This window comes from Triticum dicoccoides, chromosome 7A (genome assembly GCF_002162155.2).
Source record: "Triticum dicoccoides isolate Atlit2015 ecotype Zavitan chromosome 7A, WEW_v2.0, whole genome shotgun sequence".
Classification (NCBI taxonomy): Eukaryota; Viridiplantae; Streptophyta; class Magnoliopsida; order Poales; family Poaceae; genus Triticum; species Triticum dicoccoides.
In genome coordinates, this window is record NC_041392.1 from 598,583,101 (window position 1) to 598,604,595 (window position 21,495).

Below are 21,495 nucleotides of genomic sequence, written 5' to 3' on the forward strand. Positions count from 1 at the left end.
TAGTGGAGCAGCATAGGCCATCGATGGCAATGAAGGGATGGTGGGAGAACATGGGTTTGAGTGATAGGGGGAGTGGAATAGGGTGTTAACACCGAACCGTCCAATCTCCCGCGCTTCCCAACGCATGCAGCCTCATGCAACGTTGCGTCTGTTAGAGTCCCGCGCTTCCCAACGCATGCAGCCTCATGCGACGTTGCGCCTGCTGGAGTCTGGCTGTGAAGAAACTGCCGATTCAACCCGTTCTTCTCAACCAAGCCGAGGGCTGCTTTAACAAGCGTGCGGGCCACGAATTCAACGCAGCCGAGACAACCAAATATCCCCTTTGTGTATCTGCTTGTACATCACGAACACAGCGTCAATGTGTCACCACTTCTCTGTTTCTTTACTTGTGTCGAAGCGTACCAATTCCATCGCTTACAGTTGGTGTATAGTGTACACGCATTTCTCACATATATGTAACTAGTTATGTATAGCCACTGACCATTTGGTGGACACAGCTTAGTTATTGAATAATGGCCACGAGCCTGTCAATCAGCAGGATCCGGGGGCGAAGCCGACGGTCTTCCTGCCGAGGTCGTAGAGCACGCCGTAGGTCTTCTGCTGCGTGTTCCCGACGACGGCGACGCTCTCGTCGTCGCCGTTGGACGCGAACGCCAGGCACACCTGCGCCTGGCTGATGGCGTACACGATCCCGGACACGTCCACGTCCAGGCACGCGCCGCCCTGGAACACCAGCGACACCGTCGGCAGCGACACGTCGCTCAGCCCCGTGAAGTCGTAGCAGGTGTCCAGGATCGAGTACGCCGGCGCCGTCTTGTACCCGCTCGCCGACATGCCCGTGGCGAACGCCTTGGACAGCGCGGTGTACGCGGTCGCCGGGAGCCTCGTGATCACCGTGCCGGAGTCCACCAGCGTCCCGGCCGTGGAGAACACCGACTCCGCGATGGGCACCTGCTGCCCGCCCACGCGGATGCCGGTCATGCCCACGTAGTAGAACGTCGGCCCCTTGTCGGCCAGCATCGGCGTCAGCCTCGCGTTGTTGCCCGCCGACCCCGGGCCGAAGTCCAGGTACCCCGTCCCCGACGACGACGCCGGGAGGCAGTAGGCGAACGCGCCGCCGTACTTGTCGTAGGCCTGCACCGTCAGCGACGTCTTCCCGCGGCCGAGCCCCATCAGCCCCGCCGTCTTCCCGAACAGCCCGCTGTTCTTCTCCCCGCACCCGAACCGGAACCCCTGCAGCACGTCCACGCACGACGCCATGTCAATATTGCTCGATCCGTGTCACGTGACGTACGCATTGGCGCACGTGTAGACTAACCTTGATGGCGTCGTGGGCGATGGTGAGCGTGTCCTGGGCGAAGAAGCCGACGGTGTAGGAGCCGTCGCCGTACTGGACGGCGTAGAGGCAGTGGCCGCCGGTGCAGCCGTTGCTGTCGAGGTCGTCGCAGGCGGGGTCGGAGCAGGAGACGTTGGCGTAGGTGGACGACTTGGCCGGGTCGAAGAGCGGCTCCTTCTGCCTGTAGCACTTGACCACGCAGGGGCGGCACTGCACCCACGTCGTGTCGCTGCCGGTGTCGAACACCACCGTGTACTTGGACGCCGGCGTGCCGAGCCCGACGGTCACCACGTAGTTGCCCGTGCTCAGCGCGCGGCCGGACGTCGCCGGGAGCGACGGGGTGGAGGAGGACGCCGAGTGCCCGGGGCTCTTCTTTGGCGCGGGCTGGACAGGCGCAGCGCGCTTCGTCAGTTTGCCCCGGCCGGTGGTCGCCGACACCCGGCGCTGGATCGACTCGACGCGGTTCTGGTCGGCGGCGAGGATCTCGTCGTGGGCCGGCCGCTTGCCGTGCGCATCGGCCAGAGGAGAGCATGGGCCGTGCTGGTGGACGATCCTCATCCTCGCTGACGCCGCAGCGCTGGGTCCGTGCTCTGCATTTTCAGGGGCATGTTCGGCTTGGATCAGAAAATTCAGATTTTACTTGGGCTAGATAACACAGTATAGTACTCCTCAGGATGGAAATTAAACCCTTTTTAGTAAAGATAAATTCGAATTACAGGTGTAATCAATGAAATCGAACCATCCTTGTCAGGAATTGCAGAAAATCTGTACTGGTGGTGGGTTTTGGTCAGAGTGTCACTCTAGCAACTTGGTCTCTAGTTGGTCACGTTCGACCAGTCAAAGAACAGTAAAAGACAACTCAAGTATTTTTGTTCACTTCAGCTGTTCTGCAGCAAACAACTTATTGTAGAGTCAAAAAAATGTCTTACATTATGAGATCGAGCCATGCATGCAATATTCCGTGCATGAATCCAGCGTCCATCATTAAAAAATATATCATTTCAATGTGTTGCATAATGTCTCATTGCATTTTTCTAGAAAAAGTATATCATAGGGTTTCGTCATGTATCACAGAAAAGAGCTCGCTCGTTTTTTCCTATAAAAAAGAGCACATTTGTTTTTCCCTAAGAAAAAAGAATTTGGTATTACCAATCAAACTTATAAAACATAGCATGAACCCTAGAGCAAACGGTTGACGGTGGATCCATATTCCGTGGCATGGTAGAATTGATTTGTTGAAATAATACTAGAAAGATTTTATTCAACAGTTTTTATAAGTCTGGATTATTTTTGGTGGGACAAAATCACACTTGTAGTCCTCGCTAAGTGATCTACGAACCTGAATGTAATTCTTACTTCTAGTGTTTTTTGTACTAGCCGTTGATAGGTGATCTACATACCAGATATACTTTTTGATCTACATACCAGATATACTTTTTACTTTTATTGTTCTTTGTACTGCCTTAACAGATGATTAATAGATCGAAAGTTTAAAAAAAAACCAAAGAGACGTATCCAATTAATCTCGATGTCAATCCAACAACAAATATCGTTTAGCATGCAATTAATATCATATTGAATATCAATGCTGTGCTTATCATCACATATACACAAGTAATATACTCCTATATTCAAATAGCAACATATCGACGTACGTTGCAGTATGCATTTATTAGTTGGTGTCAAAAGAAGAGATGAAATTACTAAGGCCGAAAAATAGAAACAACACAGGCGATTCAACCATGGCCGGATTCAATTAGCTAGACGCAGCAGTCAACGAACGACTGAGAGAAGAAAAGCGACCAGCTTGACGGGCGGCGATCATGAGCTCGACCGGGGAATTAACCTGCTGTCGCGGGGCAAGCCGGGCCGGGGAACAGGGACGCCACGCTCAGCAGCGCGCGATCATCCGAGCTCCCCGCAGCACGGGCAGCCCAGACCCCGAATGCCGCGAGGACGGCGGCGGCGGCGAGCAGCCGAAGGAAGCCACGGCGAGAAGAAGCGGCAGCGGAGGCGGCCATGGCGTGCACCACCGCACAAGTGGCCGTCAGGTAGTGGGGCGGCTGGGGTCCTGGTGAGTGGAGGGAACACAAATTAAGCGGTCCATCACACAGCTCCTATCCTGTCATATATATAGCCTGGGGCCGGCTGATTAGTCTGACGGGAGCCGTGCGCACTGGCTGTTGCTTCGTCGTGTCTTTCTTCGGGTGTCCGGCCCCTCTCCGCACTGCGCTTCGGGGCAGGGACGAACTCGAGGGTGCACTGATCGGCGATTGCGCGCCAGGCAATTGGCATCGTGTGATTTGTGAACCCCGGTCTGGCGGCAACTCGATCACATCCGACCCAACATGGCCTTGAGAAGATCCAAGATCTTCGGCAACTGGTGACTGGCGCCTCTCTCATTGTAGTGACTGGCGCTTCTCTCTGGAGTCTGGACCGGGAGCAGAAGTGCTGGAAGTCTGGAATCGGCCGTACTGACAGAACGAGTTGGTGCAAGTAGCTTTGCTTGCTAGATGAGGGCATTTCTAACCGATCCCTTATAATTGGTTAGAGGAGTAAAAATTCTAGCCGGCATCTAGCCGATCCCCGTTGTAAGGAAGTAAATTTTTTACTCCAGCCCCAACATTATCCTTAACTATACTCAAACGCGTGGCGGCTGAGTAAAAGCCGCACCGCTTCCTCGTGTCGCCCCCCACCCCCCAGTCTCTGCAAATTTGCCGGCGCGACTCCTGGCGATAGCCCGCCGCCCCCGCCGCTACCTCGTTGCCTCCCCCGCCCCCGCCGCCCTTCTGCCCAACGTTAATTCCGTTCGCCCCCCATCGCCGTCGCTGGAATCAAGGTGAAACGCCGCCGCCGCTATTGTTGATTCGTCTGATTGCTTCGTTGCTTCTTCTTTTTCTGCCGGCTGCCGCATCTCACCTTGAGTGCACACCGCTGCAGGTCATTCCCTCTCGTCGTCGGCGACCTGTTTGGTCAGAAAGACACCGGCCGGTCGGTGCACCACCACCGCATCGCAAGTGTTCGTCAAATTGCCTTGGTGAGTTTTTTTATTGTTTCTTTGTGCACTGAGCCGTTTGGATTGAACCTAGCCGTTTGAATTGTAGGTGAAGAGGTCGAGGGAGATGGCCTTGGAGGACTCGTCGTCATCCGAAGAGGAAGAAGACGGCGACGACTTTGAAACCCTTTTAGGCATGATTTTCAATGATGATGTTCGGCGGCTGAGGAGAGGATCACACTTTGGCCACATACACATCAACCGTGATAGAGTGGAGGGTCATGCCAAGATCGCGAGAGACTACTTTGACCCAAAGCCAACCTATCCGGAGGAGTACTTTCGCCGGCGCTTTCAGATGCACACAACTCTTTTTCTAACCACTGCAAAAGCCGTTGAGAGATATGATGACTGGTTCAACCTCCGCAAAAATGCATGTGGAGAGATAAGAGCAAGCCCTCTGATGAAGTGTATTGCGGCTATTCGAGTCTTGGCATATGGGTGTTCGACCGATGCAATCGATTACTATGTCTGTATTGGTGAAGACACAATCTTGGAGGCTGTTTGAAGGTTCATTAAAGCAGTGATCGCTCTCTTTAGCCCAGAGTACTTGAGAGCACCAACCAAGGAAGACACCCAGATGCTGATGACTGAGGGTGAGGCAAGAGGATGGCCAGGGATGCTTGGATCACTTGACTGTATGCAGTGGACACAGAAGTATTATCCTGCAGGGTGGAAGGGTTTGTACAAAGGCCATTGCAACGATCCAATGATCATTCTTGAGGCAGTTGCATCGAAGGATCGTTGAATATGGCATTGATTCTTTGGTTTGCCTGGCTCTCACAATGACTTGAATGTCCTGTCGAGATCACCCCTGTTTTCTATGCTTATTCAAGGTGAAGCTCCTGGTTGCAACTACTCGGTCAAGGGCACAACTACTCGATGGGTTACTACCTTGCGGATGGCATCTATCCACCATGGGTCACCTTGGTCAAAATAATTCCGCGTCCAAAAGGTAACAAAAACATTCACTTTGCCCAATGTCAAGAAGCTGCTAGGAAAGATGTTGGGAGAGCCTTCGGTGTGCTTTAGAAGCGCTTTGCAATTGTTCGTGGCCCTGCCGAGTACTAGAGATTCAAGGTTCTATGGCGGATCATGACTTGTTGCATCATATTGCATAACATGATCATTGAAGACAAGAGAGATATGGTTGAGAACTTTCGGTACACCACCAACGGGACTTTGGTTGAGCCATAGTATGATACGAACAGGAGCATCGCAAGATCGAGAACCGTCAAGTTCATGCTCAACTCCAACAAGATCTTAGCGAGTCCTAGTTGTTCTATCACATGCTATTTGCTACATTTGAACCATTTGGCATGTTTAAATTTGAATAATTAGGTTTGTAAACTTTGAATTCGGTTTGTAAATTATATTCATGATTTGCTTGAACATTCCAATTTATGTTTAGTTTCTATATGTGTGCTGATATGTAATTGCGATTTACACTAGAATTAGAAAGCTTAGAAATTTACTCCGTTATATATAGGGGATCGGCTAGGTCCGGCCAAAACTTAGTGAGTAAATTTACTCCACTAAGGGTTTACTCCACCAGATACTCCACTATTTTTAGGGGATCAGTTAGAAATGCCCTAAGGGAACCTTCCACACGGACTCTCAAATCCCCCGCATCCGTTTGGATTGAACGGTTCGGACCCATTTTGTCATTCAACGTGATACTTCATAAGTCTTCGAACCGGTCCAGACGTCCATTTTCCCGTAAGTAAGGATGGCACTTTTATCCATGGACATGGATATCCATGGATAACCGATTCAAATGGATAGAGTTTGGATATGCTTTTGTGTCCATGGGCGGCGCCCAAATCCGACCCGACTGGTCGTGAGTAGGGCATGGATATAATCTTTTACCCATGGGTATACCCAAACCCGACACGATAGTATGACTTAATGGGCAAAAATCTGCTATCCCTACCCAACAGTCACATGTCCCACTGCAATTTTACACTTTGTTATCTAAAACATGCAAAAGAAACTACACAATCCTTGTTGTAGATTTTATTAGTGGACATTTAATCCCCTCCATAACATACTCCAATGCGCCTTCCCTTATTTTTATCTCCTTGTTAAATGACTCGTCATTCTCATCTATTAGAAAAAAATAGTAAATGATCTTAGGTTATGACTGGACGTTTTGATTTACCATAAGTTGATGTTTACCATAAGTGAAGCCTAGCCTGCCATGAAGTGAAGAACGGAAGAGCTTATGTTAACATTGTGTTATTTCTTATTTATATGTTTCGAGAGGACCCAATGGACATCCAGTGGGTATGGATATCCATCGGGTTTGGACATGGACACAATTTTTCACCCGTGGATTTTTTTCATGGGCGGGCAAAGACTGTGTTCATGTATATGGATATGGATTTGATATTGTTCAACCCGATCCAAACCCGACCCATTGCCATCCTTACCCGTAAGCCGGAGGTAACCTAGGGGGCTTTGCGGCCGTCCAAACCATTTCCACGTACGTGTCGGACACCCTGGACCCATCGAAAACCCACTCACATGTCTGCACCCTCTCCAGAGCGAAGCTGTTGCCACACATTCATGTCAATCTAGAGCTCCAGCGGCACATTCATGTCGGCTCAAAGCGAATGTGACCTCTCAATGCAACTAGCATTGAAGCTGCATGCTGGCCCATAATGCCACCTGTACCGCGTCTCGGTCTCGGCACATGTTCAATGTCAGAGCGACGTGACGGAATGGGATGGGACGACTATCTACCGTATTCAAGCCGGTTTGTCCTCTGTCCGCCTGCCGACAATAAACATGCGTGACGGTTGAGAAACTCACTATTGCGCTCGCACTGACACTACCCGCCGCTTGGCCTTGCTGACACTCGCTATTTAAACGCTGCCTCACCCAACATCATCCACACCACAAAACACATCCGCTTCCAATAATCCTCCTCGCACCACCTTTGCCATGACTGCGAGCTCTAGGGTGATGTGGAAGTGCCTCTCGACGGACCAGGAGAACGAGGTGGTCCACCTTGCGGAAGGCTGGCAGATCTATGAGTGTGTATTGGGTACAGGTCGGCTTGCCGGCGAGCTCTCCCCAGGTCTTCGATGATAACCCAACGATGGTGGAGTCCTCCTCCGATGAGCGGAGCCCCTGCTCACGCAGGTCCATGACGAAATAACCATGGAGCAGAGCACTTTGACGCTATCATGACGGGGGAGCAGCGGCACAGCAAACGGTGTCATCATTCTCCCGGGCGCTGGAGGAGCAGCGGTACAACTTGTCCCTCCTCGCGCATCCCTAGCAGGCGGAGGGCCAAATCTACTATGAGTTCACGAGCGCGGAGGCCGTGGCGGCCATGTCCATGGAGAACCCCAACTTGGCTCGGGAACAATAGGTGTTGTACGAGGCCGCGTGTAGTGCTCGTGTGGCAGAGTTGGACACGCATGCAGTCGTGAACGGGAATGCCGTCACGTGCAGGTCGTTGGCACTGGTACGACGATAAGATCGACCCGTCCACATCCATAGTCAACCTCACCTCCACCGGAGACGACCAGGTCATGGACTATGAAGAGGAGTAGGGCTTGGTACACGACGACGCCTTGTGTCCCATGTGGACCAGTCCATATTCCATGTCATACTCTTCCTCGCCGGTGACCTCAGTTCACTTCACAGGGTTCACGGCCATCGTACATGGACATGGAAGGGAACAACAAGGACGTGGAGGATGGGGGCCGACCAAGATTTAGATTAGGTTAGGGTCCGGACGCTTTTATTTAATGAAATATGTCAAAAATGTAATGAACGTTATCCGGTTTAAATGAAAATCATCCTATTTTCTGAAGTTCATCTGGTTTCTTCATATTTTCTTTGAAATGTATGCGGACATGGTTGGATGGCAGATCCCTATATCACTATCGGCGGATGCGTACGGACGCATCCGCGGACAAATAGAGTGTCCGCATAAGGTTGGCTTTCCCTAAAAAAAGTTTGGGAGGTAATTGGTAAATTATGGGACAGACTATTTGTCATATGTATAAATAATTAGATTCATTCCTCATCTCACCTTCTACACTCTTCTCTCATGTCGTCAACATATACGCTATCGCCACCAGTCAAACTGTTGTCCCCCGCCACCCATGGTCAACTTCTCCGCCACACGATGCCACATCTAGGTCACCACCACCTTGTCCATCCCTTCACCCACCTTATCTGTCATGGCCATCTGAAAGGGCATGTAGCCCATAAGTGTGGTTTTGGTAATTAATGACAATCTCTATGGACTAATGTTTTCAGTGAGATATATTTTAAGTTTTTTCCATAGGTGGTGCATCTATGATATTGGATGGAATCAAGGGCGAAGTCCATATATATGAAGATATATTTGCTCTAAGCTTTGGTATTAATTGACAATTCCTATGGAGCATCAAGTGCATTGAATCTTATATGAAGATATGTTCCGTAGTGATGCTTGAAGTGCATTGAGTTGTTTTGTGAAGAATGCCATGAAATCATCCAAAGCAGTCCTCATGGTACCCGTCTCTAGATATCCCGTGCCCACGGGCCTCCTAACCCCAGTATGCATGGGGTCCCTAACCCCCATGCACATAAGGCCTAGGTTTTGACTCTCGAGGTCCCATATCTAGTGAGGTTTCAAGCTGGTCTTTGGGGATTTCTATTGAAGCCATCAAGATTGATTTTAATGTCTAACCAATTCTGTTCAAGGTGGAGTTCATTAGACGATCTCAAAGATTGACACATGTAGGCTTATAAGAATCAAGAGCTTGAGAGAATAATCAAAGAGAAGAATTCAAGCTATGGCTTCAAGACAAGATCATGTGAAGCTCGTGTGTTAGGTCTTAGTTGATCAAGTCTTGAAGCAAGTAACTAGAGTGAAGAATTCATTGTGCCTCTCAAGAGATTATGATGGAATTCTTAGAAGATCAAATGATGACTGTCGGTGTCAAAACCGGCGGATCTCGGGTAGGGGGTCCCAAACTGTGCGTCTAGGCGGATGGTAACAGGAGGCAGGGGACACGATGTTTACCCAGGTTCGGGCCCTCTTGATGGAGGTAATACCCTACGTCCTGCTTGATTGTTCTTGATAATATGAGTAGTACAAGAGTTGATCTACCACGAGATCGAAGAGGCTAAACCCTAGAAGCTAGCCTATGGTATGATTGTTGTTGTTGGTCCTACGGACTAAACCCTCTGGTTTATAGAGACACCGGAGGGGGCTAGGGTTACACAGAGTCGGTTACAAGGAAGGATATCTACATATCCGTATTGCCAAGCTTGCCTTCCACGCCAAGGAGAGTCCCATCCGGACACGGGACGAAGTCTTCAATCTTGTATCTTCATAGTCCAATAGTCCGGCCAAAGGATATAGTCCGGCTGTCCAGATACCCCCTAATCCAGGACTCCCTCAGTAGCCCCTGAACCAGGCTTCAATGACGATGAGTCCAGCGCGCAGATTGTCTTCGACATTGCAAGGCGGGTTCCTTCTCCGAATACTTCATAGAAGATTTTGAACACGAGGATCGTGTCCGGCTCTGCAAAACGAGTTCCACACACCACCGTAGAGAGAATAATATTTCCACAAATCTAATCTGCTGACGTACCCCATAGTGTGACATCACATCACAGCCAGGTTTTATTCGAATCGGTTTTCATAACCCATCTCAGCGTGTTTCGCGAGGCGGTTTCCTTGGCACGTCTTGTCGACGCAGAGATCGTGTCCCCTTTATTACGGGATTCTCATCAATACGGACGTGGGTAACCCAACCGTGCCTATTGGTAGGACTCCTAGATCTTAGTCAAGTCCCAAACGGCCACAAGGAGGACGCTTGATATTCACCCTCTTTATAAAGGGGACAAGGCCTTTTCTTTTTCCCCTCTCGTGCTCAATCAAATCCTTCCCCCGCCTCGAGTTCTAACACCCAAAACTCAGGTCAGGTGCTTCGGACCTTCAACTATGTCTGGATCCAACCTTCAAGGTCGGTGGATGCCTTCCTCCGTCATGGAGGAGGACATCAAGAGGTTGAGAGAGGCCAGATATCCGACCGCCGAAATTTCGCATCGGCTGCCTGCCCGAGGGCAAGTCGTCCCTACTCCCGAACCCAACGAGAGCGTCGTGTTCGTCTCCCACTTCCTCCGAGGACTAGGCCTCGCTCTGGATCCCTTTGTTAGGGGTCTTATGTTCTATTATGGGCTAGATTTTCATGATCTTGCCCCGGATTCCCTTCTTCACATTTCGTCATTTATTGTCGTATGTGAGGCCTTCCTCTGCATTACCCCTCATTTCGGCCTGTGGCTCAAGACCTTCGATGTGAAGCCGAAGATGATCAAGGGGCAGCACGCAGCGTGCGAAGGTGCTTCAATAAGCAAAATCGCTGGCGCTCCATGGCCTGAGGGTAGCTTCCTAGAGGTGTCCGAATTGTGGCAGCGGGAGTGGTTCTACATCACAGCTCCTCGAAGTGCCAAGTGGGTAACTGCTCCCACCTTTCGCTCAGGCCCCCCACCACAACTGATGTCATGGATCAGCAGGGGGCTGAGCTGGGGTCCAGCCAAGGACGTGCCAATATTGCAAAGCCGTATCTGAGATATCTTTAAGAGAGATTTCAGCCTGGTTATGGTAGTGCAAGTTATTCTAGTTCGTCGAGTCCAGCCTTGCAAACGCCGTCCCCTCCGCATGTGGGAGTTCAACCCGGAGGGACCGCGAGCTATCCAACACTTCCTCGGCATGACGCCCAAGGAGATGTACAAATTGTTCTTCAGACCACAAATAATGTGTCCGGACATCACTGAGGATGTAGGTCTGAGATGCAATCGCCCGGATACCCAAGTAAGTAGCCCTGCACCCGAACACATTGTCCGTTTATTTATCGCAACGTCGCCCTAAAAAAGCCGCTCTTTGACCAGGATTGGATAGCGAAGGCAAAGTTGATCAGGTGTCCGCCCCCCCTCCCTGAGACCTCACCAAATCCCGTTCTAACCAGGATGCTGGAGATCGCGCCTTATCAAGCGCCCTTAGGAGAAGATAAAGGGGGGAACAAGGAGGCTAGCGCCTCCGCGGAGGAAGTTAGCCGGGGAGGAGGGACTGAAACTTCCTCTCCCCAGGGAAGGAAGAGGACCGCCTCTGAGGACCCGGAGACAATGGTCTCCAAACGGGGGAAGAAATCTTCGCCGGAGGGTCCTGCCTCGGGGGCTACCCCGGCCGCACTATGCCCTCAAGGGGATCAGCCCTCCACCGAGCTGTAAGTAAAAGGGTACTTAATAATGAAAATACCTCGCTTTACTTCTGAGGAAAATAACCGAAGCATTTATCTTGCAGTTCGGATCTTAGCCCTTCTCAGCAGAGCTCGTCTTCAGGGGATCTTCTTCCAGAGATGATGGAGAGCGAAACGCCTCCCCCTGCCATACCGCCTCATGAGGCGGGCGACCCCGAGGTGTCGTCACGGAGGGTTTCTCCTGATCCGGCAAGGCCAGAAGGCAATCCTATGGCCACCCGAAGTCCTCAGTATCTGGCTCTTGAAGAGGGAAATCGAAAGAGTCTGGCACCATCTGGATTACGGTCGGACGTATTGAGGGATCTGCTAGAGCAAGCGGCTATCTCAGAAGAGCACTGCACGTTGATGAGCATGGTGATTGAAAGGATTTCGTCCGCCGAAAGCGGGTTGCATGAAGCCTTTATGAGTCTACTGACGGGTTTTGAGGTAAGCGAAATGATGTACATTTTTGACAGTACCGCACATTTTTAGATGTGCCCTGTGTAGATAGTAGCCCCTGAGACTCTAGGTGTTGTCGAAGACAACAGCGCACAGAGGATCATAGTCCCAGAAATAATCGTGCCGCCTTAATATGCAGGTGGCGGAGGGTCCGGTGGCCAGCAGGACTGATGAGTTTGCCGAGCTAAAGCGGCAGCTTGACATGGCAGACGCCGCCATCGTACTTGTCAACAAGCGTCTTGATGAGGCACAGGGTATGTGATTCCTCCGGTGACACATGGGAAGAGGAGCATGATGCCAGTATCTATAACATGTGTGTGAATGCAGATGAAGCTGCGGCCGTGGAGAACCTTCGGGCGGAACTTGCCCGAGCCAAAGAACAAGCCAGGAAAAGTGATGCGGCTGCCCTAAAGGCAACCGAGGAGCTGAAAGCCGAACAGGCTGCTCACTGCCAAAGCAAGGAGGAAATAGCCAGGATGGCTGTGGAATTGAAGAACGCCGCTGACCGTTACGAGCTTCTTGAAAAGGAAGATCGAGCGAAGAGGATAGACCTGGAGAAGGCCACGATGGCGACCAAAGACACCCGCTCTGCAATGAGAGCGATGAAGGAGGAGCTGCGTCAAGCCGGGGATATCGTGGTTGGGAAGCCCTTTATGCTACGGATGAAGTTCGAAGATCCTAGGTACACCCCTTTGGACCGGCTGTGGAGTTCTACGGACGCATATCTGGACTTAGCGGCGAGTGCTGCCGATGCGGCCGAATACTTCCGAGATCAAAAAGATCGCGAAGTGGAAAAGCTGTTCTGGTCACAATTTAACGTTCCAGAGCGTCCGCTTCCATTGACTGATCGATTGGCCGAATGGGCTGAGCTGAATAGGTTGTCCGGACTCGCCATAAGGTCTGTTGTGGATCTTCTGTGGCCGGGAAGGCCAAAGCCAAACAATTATTTTAGTTTGGTGCAGCAGTTCCTTGGTGCAGTGTCGCACATCAACGCGATGAAGAGGTCAGCGTGCGTAGAGGGTGCGCGGATGGCCCTTGCCCGTGTGAATATATACTAGGCGGAGATGGAGGCCACCGCCATTGCAGCCCAAGATTCGGACGAGAGCCGAGTACCAGCCGAGCACTACTTTTGAGAAGTTCTGGAGGGCGCTCGTTCAATAGAAGCGCAGTGCTCGAAGAATATTATGTTCTAATGACATGTATTCCCATTGAAAAACAATGTTTTACTGAATTGTAAAGGCTATTTTATACTTGTGCTTGAAAGAATTATAATACCTCATGTGCGGCCGTTTATATATATAACCTGAAAGATGGCAGTCGTCGGCTTCAGCCCCCACACATATAATGCGGGGGTGCTCGCAGAAGACGCATGTTCACACTTGATCCAATGTCTTGGTCCATTAAGGAGGTGATAGCGCAGCGAACTAGGCAACCGGACTATAATGCTTTAACACTTTCACTTAGCCAGAGGAGTTTGACAGTGGGGCTACTATATAGCCCCTGGTGGCTCCGCGCTCATCCGAATTCGGGGTGTGTACATGCCTGGCCGGGAAACGGCCCTTCGTTAAGGTGGAGGAATCCCGAAGATTCCGCTAGGTCATCGAGTGGTTGACCAGTCTCACGCTATATCATGACAGTCAGTTTTCAGCTTTCCCTACTGAGGTGCTTGTCCGGATGAACCAGGGCACAATCGCAGTAGTTCTCCTGGTGCCGCCTTAGCCGATAGAGCGGAACATAAGGCAGCAAAACACAGGAGCCGGGCAAACCCAACATTTGACCAAAGACATGATTCGGAGCTGATGCATATTCTGGCGTGGCCACATGCCAATACGTCAGCATCCTTCTCAATTGTACTGAGAATCCGGGGGATGTGTATCAACAAGAGACAGTAAAAAAGGTTTATGCAGGGTCTTAATCTAAAAAGAATCATTGGAACGGGTCCCTGCTACACGTCTGCGCCTGTGTCTCCGTTGTGCCGTATCCTGGACGGGTGTAGCACGATGGTCATCTGTAAAAGAGAGGAACTTAGCTGAAAAGTTTTTGTGCAAAAGGTAGGTTATACTAAATAAACCATGTACAGTTCAAGATGAGTAAAGTTGAGCCTAATTGCCACTTGTTTACGCGCATTGAGCCCCTTGTATTGTTATAGGGGTATAGCCATCAAACCTGTATCAATTATATATAGCTACACCGGACTCGTCTAACCGCGTCCGTGGTCTTAACGACCTGTCAGATGCTCTAGTTGGTGAGGCCGTTTAGTGTGCGGCTGCCAAGGCAGCCGCACGGTCTTCCGTGCGCAAGGAGCGCTCAATATTTTCATTTACTGTAATGATGCCACGTGGATCGGGCATCTTAAGCATGAGGGAAGCGTAATGCGGTATTGCGTTAAAGCGAGCGAAAGCTTCGCGTCCGAGTAGTGCTTGATAGCCACTGTGGAACGGAGCGATGTGGAAGGTTAACTTTTCGCTGTGGAAGTTATCGGGAAAACCGAATATAACCTCTAGTAGCAGGGAGCCCGTGCAATGGGCTTCTGGGCCTGGCATTACTCCTTTAAAGGTAGTATTGCTATGGCTGATTTTTGTTGGGTATATCCCCATTTTGCGGATTGTGTCCTGATATATCAGATTTAAACTACTGCCGCCGTCCATCAGGACTCGTGTGAAGTGGTATCCATCAATTATTGGGTCTAACACCAAGGCAGCCCATCCTGCATGTCGGATACTTGCCGAGTAATCCCGATGGTCAAAGGTGATCGGTTTGGACGACCAGTGGCAGAACTCCGCAGTGATAGGCCCTGGGGCATGTGTCTCTAGGAGTGCCGCTTTGTTCCTCCCCTTCATCACGTGTAACATGTTTACTGTTTTAACTTCTGTTGGGAATTTCTTCTGTTCCCCAGTGCTTTGCTTGCGAGGCTCGTCCTCGTCTTCGCTTGGTGTATCCTGCCCCTTGTGTTCGGCATTGAGTTTGCCGGACTGCTTGAAGACCCAACATTCTCTATGGGTATGATTTGCAGGTTTATCGGGGGTGCTGTGGATCTGACATATTTTGTCCAGAACCTTGTTCAGGCTGGACAGTTCGTCTTTGTTGCCTTTGGAGGGCAGCTTTTGCTGACCTGGCCAAGAGCTTATGAATCCGGCATTTACCGCCGTGCTCTTCGGGCTGTCTTCTTTATTCCGACGCTTGTTTTTGCTGCGTCGTGGCTTCCCGTTTCCGTCCCTGACTTCGGATGTACTTGGGTCGCTGGTGCTGCATCGGGCTAGCCAGCTGTCCTTGCCCGCGCAAAAGCGGGTCATGAGGCTTATTAATGCTGCCATTGTTCTCGGCTTTTCTTGGCCAAGGTGTCTGGCAAGCTATTCGTCCCGAACGCTGTGCTTGAAAGCTGCTAAGGCTTCAGCGTCTGGACAATCGACTATTTGGTTCTTTTTAGTGAGAAACCTGTTCCAAAGCTTTCGGGCTGACTCTCCGGGCTGTTGAGTTATATGATTTAAATCGTCTGCATCCGGTGGTCGGACATAGGTCCCTTGAAAATTTGCCTGAAAAGCGTCTTCAAGCTCTTCCCAGCTTCCAATGGAGTTTTCGGGGAGGCTTTTAAGCCAGTGCCGAGCTGGCCCTTTGAGCTTGAGGGGTAAGTACTTGATCGCGTGGAGATCGTCTCCTCGAGCCATGTGGATATGGAGGATGTAGTCCTCAATCCAGACCCCAGGGTTTGTCGTTCCGTCGTACGCCTCTATGTTTACGGGTTTGAATTCCTCTGGAAATTCATGGTCCAGCACCTCATCGGTGAAACATAGGGGGTGTGCGGCACCCCTGTATTTGGGTGTACCATGGTGTTCGGATTTTTGTTGTGTTGGATTGTGTGCTGGAGCGCGCTTGCTTGGCCCATAGATGGATCTGGTTGCGCCGTCCTTTTGATGCGAGCCCTCACGTGGATCGTGTACTGGCTTGTGTGCGGCGTCATTTGCCGCTCTATGTTGGCCACGAGGTCGTCTATCCGACCGGATGGCTGTTTTGTTCTTTGATTGCGGGGGATCTAAGGCCTCCTCATCGAATTCAGGTAGCAGCTTTCGCTTCGGGTAGCTCTTTGTGTGGTGACTACCGCCGTACTTTGCTGCAGTGTTGAGTACTTCACTCCATCTAATTCTGAGTGTGTCTTGTGCAACCCTGAGCCTTTGCTTCTGCTTTTTCAGACTCCTCGCAGTGGCAACAAGCCTTTGATGGGTATTCTGTTGCTTCGGGTGCCTGTCCGGTGTGATGTCATCCGGACTGTTATCTTCGCCGGAGTCGGGTTGTTCGGTTTGATTCTCCGTGTTGCCGTGGTCGAACGATGGTTCAATGCCGTGTTTGTCGTCCGCTGGCTCACCTTGCTCTATCGCTGGGTCTATATGGTCGTTGTTTCTGCCGAGGCGGGATTTGGAGCGGTGCTTACACCGCCACTTTGACTGCTTCTCGAGGGAACGATCCTTCGCTGCGTCCTTCCGTTCCTCGTCATCGATTTCTTTGGGTGTGTCCACCATGTATACATCATATGATGAAGTGGGCGTCCAGTGCCCTGTGGGCGGTGGCTCCTGTTCGTCTCCTGCATCGTCGTCCATACCGTCGATGTCTTCGGAGTCGAAGGCGAGCATGTCGGTCAAATCGTCGACGGTGGCTACTAAGTGGGTGGTGGGTGGGCGGCGAATTTTTTCGTCGTCCGCATCCCGATCTTGCCGGCCATAGTTCGGCCAGGACTCTCCTGACAAGGAGAGAGACCTTAATGAGTTTAGTATGTCGCCAAAGGGCGAGTGCTGAAGGATATCCGCGGAGGTGAACTCCATAATCGGCGCCCAGTTGGATTCAATAGGCACGGGCGCAGGCGGTTCGGAGTCCGTGGCCGGGGAAGAATCCAGCAGTTCGGCGTCACGGCTCCCGTGAAGGGTAAGGTCGATACTCGGCTCGATCGCCGCTGAGAATGCGGCCTCCGTGGCGGGGTCTATCCACCCGTCCATGGATGGCGCAATTGGCTCCGAATTGAGGGTCGGAGCGGTTGCCGGTGCGGTCTCCTGAACATTGTCCGATGGTAGAGCTAAATCATGCTCATCGTGACCATGCGGTGCACTCGGCAGGGGCTTGAATCCGTCGAAGATCAAGTCTCCGCGGATGTCGGCCGTGTAGTTTAAGCTTCCAAACCTGACCTGGTGGCCAGGGGCGTAACTCTCGATCTACTCCAGATGGCCAGGCGAGTTGGCCCGCAGTGCGGAGCCGCCGGATACAAAGATCTATCCGAGGAGAAAAGTCTCACCTCGAATTGCATCGTTATCGATGATTGAAGGAGCCATCCAGCCTAACGATGACGGCACAGAGGAACTCTCAATGAAAGCACCAATGTCGGTGTCAAAACCGGCGGATCTCGGGTAGGGGGTCCTGAACTGTGCGTCTAGGCGGATGGTAACAGGAGGCAGGGGACACGATGTTTACCCAGGTTCGGGCCCTCTTGATGGAGGTAATACCCTACGTCCTGCTTGATTGTTCTTGATAATATGAGTAGTACAAGAGTTGATCTACCATGAGATCGAAGAGGCTAAACCCTAGAAGCTAGCCTATGGTATGATTGTTGTTGTTGGTCCTACAGACTAAACCCTCTAGTTTATATAGACACCGGAGGGGGCTAGGGTTACACAGAGTCGGTTACAAGGAAGGAGATCTACATATTCGTATTGCCAAGCTTGCCTTCCACGCCAAGTAGAGTCCCATCCGGACATGGGACGAAGTCTTCAATCTTGTATCTTCATAGTCCAACAGTCCGGCCAAAGGATATAGTCCGGCTGTTCGGATACCCCCTAATCCAGGACTCCCTCAATGACCAATATGATATTCATAGTGAAACTTGAGATGTTCATGAAAGAGTCTTTGGTGATCTCTTATTGAAGCAATGAAGGGAAATGAAGAGTTCATTGTGGCCTTCAAGAAATCAAGTTGGTTCATGAAGTAAACATGTTGGTTGACCAAGATGAAGCTCGAAGATTATATCTAGATGGTCAACTCACAAAGGGCAAACATTGTACCACTTGGGATCAAGTGATCTAGTGGTATGGTAAGTAACTGTGGATTGCATTTCCCAAAGTAACCCATGCTATGCATTTTCTATGTCAATTCAGGTTAGGTGTTTCTCATGGGCTTGCATCAAAAGAAATATTTCAAGTAGCCTATGTGAGGATGACATCAAGTGGTGATGGTCATCAAGTTTGGGGAGTCCAAGTGCAAGATGAGAAGCCAGAGGTTATATGCTTTGAAGCTTGCGATCCACATTGTGATTATGTACATGTAAATATGTGCTTAAGTGAAGGCTTCCCTCATTGCAATATGGGGGAGCAATTCGACTATCTTCACCAAGTGATTGTGGACAAGAAAAGGATTCCAACTTGAGGCAAGCATTAATGCCATCAACAAGCTCAAGTGGAATGTGCAAGGCAAAGGTATACCTTGGCTATATTTTCCTAGTTTTGTCGGTCTCATGGTGCTTGGTGGGAGACCGAATTATAGGTTTGATAGCCGTACTATCAAGAGGGATTTTCGAGTGAGTAGCTTGATCATGTCACATATAAAGAGCTCAAATCTTTGCATGATTTGCATCATTATTTCTTGTTTATCTTGGGTGGTTCTCTACATGGAGACCTTGGGATTTTCCATACCTTTAAAACGAGCCCAAGATCACCAAATTCAGAGTTCGTATGCCAAAGGTATGCATGTTTCAGTTTCCTCTTGTTGTGTGTTTCTAGGTACCCCGTGCGCACGGGACCCCGTGGGCATGGGGTCTCAACCCCCGTGGGCCCGTGGTGTCTATGAATTGCCCGTTGGAGCCTTAGCGGCTAGTTTTGGGGTTTGGCTATTTGAGGGCTCCGTCCCCCTTCGGTTTGGGGGTTGTTCACACACACACACACACACACACACACACACACACACACACACTAACCATCGGTTTGAGCCACAAACCACCTCTCCCAAACCCCTATATCCCCTCTACATGAAGGGGGATTTGTGGATGGATCTTTGCGTCATTTGTTGATTCTATCCATTGTATCCCCTCTCTCCAATCTCCTACTTTTGTGAGTGCATCGTGTGAGATTGAGAGTGTGTGTTGAGCATTTGTTGCATGATCTTTGATACGTCTCCAACGTATCTATAATTTTTGATTGTTCCATGCTATTATATTATCTGTTTTGGATGTTTAATGGGCTTTAATATGCTCTTTTATATTATTTTTTGGGACTGACCTATTAACCGGAGGCCCGGTGCCAATTTCTGTTTTTTTTTGCCTATTTTAGTGTTCCGCAGAAAAGGAATATCAAACGGAATCCAAACAGAACGAAACCTTCGCGAGGATCTTTCTTGGAACAAACGCAAACCAGGAGACTTTAAGTGGAAGTCTGGAACTCCGTGAGGCGTCCATGAGATAGGAGGACGCGCCCAGGGGGGTAGGCGTGCCCCCACCCTTGTGGGCCCCATAGAGCTCCACCGACGTACTTCTTTCGCCTATATATACTCTTATACCCTAAAAACATCAGGGAGAGCCACGAAACCACTTTTCCACCGCCGCAACCTTCTGTACCCGTGAGATCCCATATGGGGCCTTTTCCTGTGATCTGCCGGAGGGGGAATCAATCACGCAGGGCTTCTACATCAACACCATAGCCTCTCCGATGATGTGTGAGTAGTTTACCATAGACCTACAGGTCCATAGTTATTAGCTAGATGGCTTCTTCTCTCTCTTTGGTTCTCAATACAAAGTTCTCCTCGATGTTCTTGGAGATCTATTCGATGTAATACTTTTTGCGGTGTGTTTGCCGAGATCCGATGAATTGTGGATTTCTGATCAAGTTTATCTATGAATAATATTTTGTAATTCTCCGAATTCTTATATGCATGATTTGATATCTTTGCAAGTCTCTTCGAATTATTGGTTTAGTTTGGCCTACTAGATTGATCTTTCTTGCAATGGGAGAAGTGCTTAGCTTTGGGTTCAATCTTGTGGTGTCCTTTCCCAGTGACAGTAAGGGCAGCAAGGTACGTATTGTATTGTTGCCATCGAGGATAAAAAGATGGGGTTTATATCATATTGCTTGAGTTTATCCCTCTACATCATGTCATCTCGCTTAAAGCGTTACTCTGTTCTTATGAACTTAATACTCTAGATGCATGGTGGATAGCGGTCGATGTGTGGAGTAACAGTAGTAGATGAAGATTCGTTTCGGTCTACTTAACATGGACGTGATGCCTATATTCATAATCATTGCCGATATTCTCATAACTATGCGCTCTTCTATTGCTCGGCAGTAATTTGTTCACCCACCGTAATACATGCTATCATGAGAGAAGCCACTAGTGAAACCTATGGCCCCCGGGTCTATTTCTTATTATACTGCATCTCTTTTTATTTACATCGCATCTCATTTACTATTTGTAATCTTTACTTTCCAATCTATACAACAAAAATACCAAAAATATTTATCTTATTATTTTTATCAGATCTCACTTTTGTGAGTGACCGTGAAGGGATTGACAACCCCTTTATCGTGTTGGTTGCAAGGTTCTTGATTGTTTGTGCAGGTACTAGGTGACTTGCATGTTATCTGCTACTGGATTGATACCTTGGTTCTCAAAAACTGAGGGAAATACTTATGCTACTTTACTACATCACCCTTTCCTCTTCAAAGGAAAACCAACGCATGCTCAAGAGGTGGCAAGAAGGATTTCTGGCGCCGTTGCCGGGGAGATTTACGCTCAAGTCAAAACATACCAAGTACCTATCATAAACTCTTCTCCCCCGCATTACATTATTTGCCATTCGCCTCTCGTTTTCCTCTCCACCACTTCACCTTTGCCGTTTTATTCGCCCTTTTCCATTTGCCTTCTTTCGCTTGCTTCTTGTGCGTCCGTGTGTTAGATCGTTTGTTTTGCCTTCATGTCTAGTCCTTCTATCATTGTTAGTACTCCCGATAATGAAGTTCTTAATTTTAAACAAAGGGAGGGAGAAAATCTAAAAGATGCTTGGTATAGAATTTGCAATGCTCTCAAACTAGATCCACTAGAAAGCAATCTACTTCCGTTCTTCTTCGCAATTTTTATGTTGGCATCACCCCTTGGAATAGATAGATTCTTGATACCATTACCGGAGGGAATTTCTTGGGTAGCCATACTTTTGATTCTTATAATGCTATGATAGATTTGTTAGGCCCACCACCTCTTTTGGTCAATGGAACTATTTTAACCTTAGAACATGTGATGCAAAGGCTTGATATTATTGAAAATAAAATTGCCACTGTAGAGTTGATCGGGAATTTGGATAAAAAGATTTACAACCTAATTACCCAATATGGATCTAATGTAGGAGTTACTCTGATTTTTTTAGGGAAAAGGAACCC

The 21,495-nt window shown here is 49.6% G+C and overlaps 1 protein-coding gene across 1 annotated transcript; it reads right to left on the reverse strand.

Moving 5' to 3' along the window:
* Positions 1-345: 345 nt before the first annotated feature.
* On the reverse strand, positions 346-3,447 carry LOC119329908 (aspartyl protease family protein At5g10770-like). The gene is made up of 3 exons (XM_037603006.1): positions 3,183-3,447; positions 1,319-1,926; positions 346-1,233 (listed from the first exon to the last, which is right to left on the reverse strand). The coding sequence occupies exons 1-3, from the start codon at positions 3,355-3,357 to the stop codon at positions 532-534; spliced, it is 1,485 nt and encodes a 494-aa protein (XP_037458903.1). The 5' UTR covers positions 3,358-3,447; the 3' UTR covers positions 346-531.
* Positions 3,448-21,495: the final 18,048 nt, after the last annotated feature.

What these genes read in the sequence shown, in the direction of transcription:
- LOC119329908 (XM_037603006.1), bottom strand. Translation starts at nt 3,357, where the DNA reads ATGGCCGCCTCCGCTGCCGCTTCTTCTCGCCGTGGCTTCCTTCGGCTG. An exon ending in GGCTTGCCCCGCGACAGCAG is followed by an intron (nt 1,927 to 3,182) that starts GTTAATTCCCCG and finishes CTGAAAATGCAG; the next exon opens with AGCACGGACCCAGCGCTGCG. An exon ending in TCGCCCACGACGCCATCAAG is followed by an intron (nt 1,234 to 1,318) that starts GTTAGTCTACAC and finishes GACGTGCTGCAG; the next exon opens with GGGTTCCGGTTCGGGTGCGG.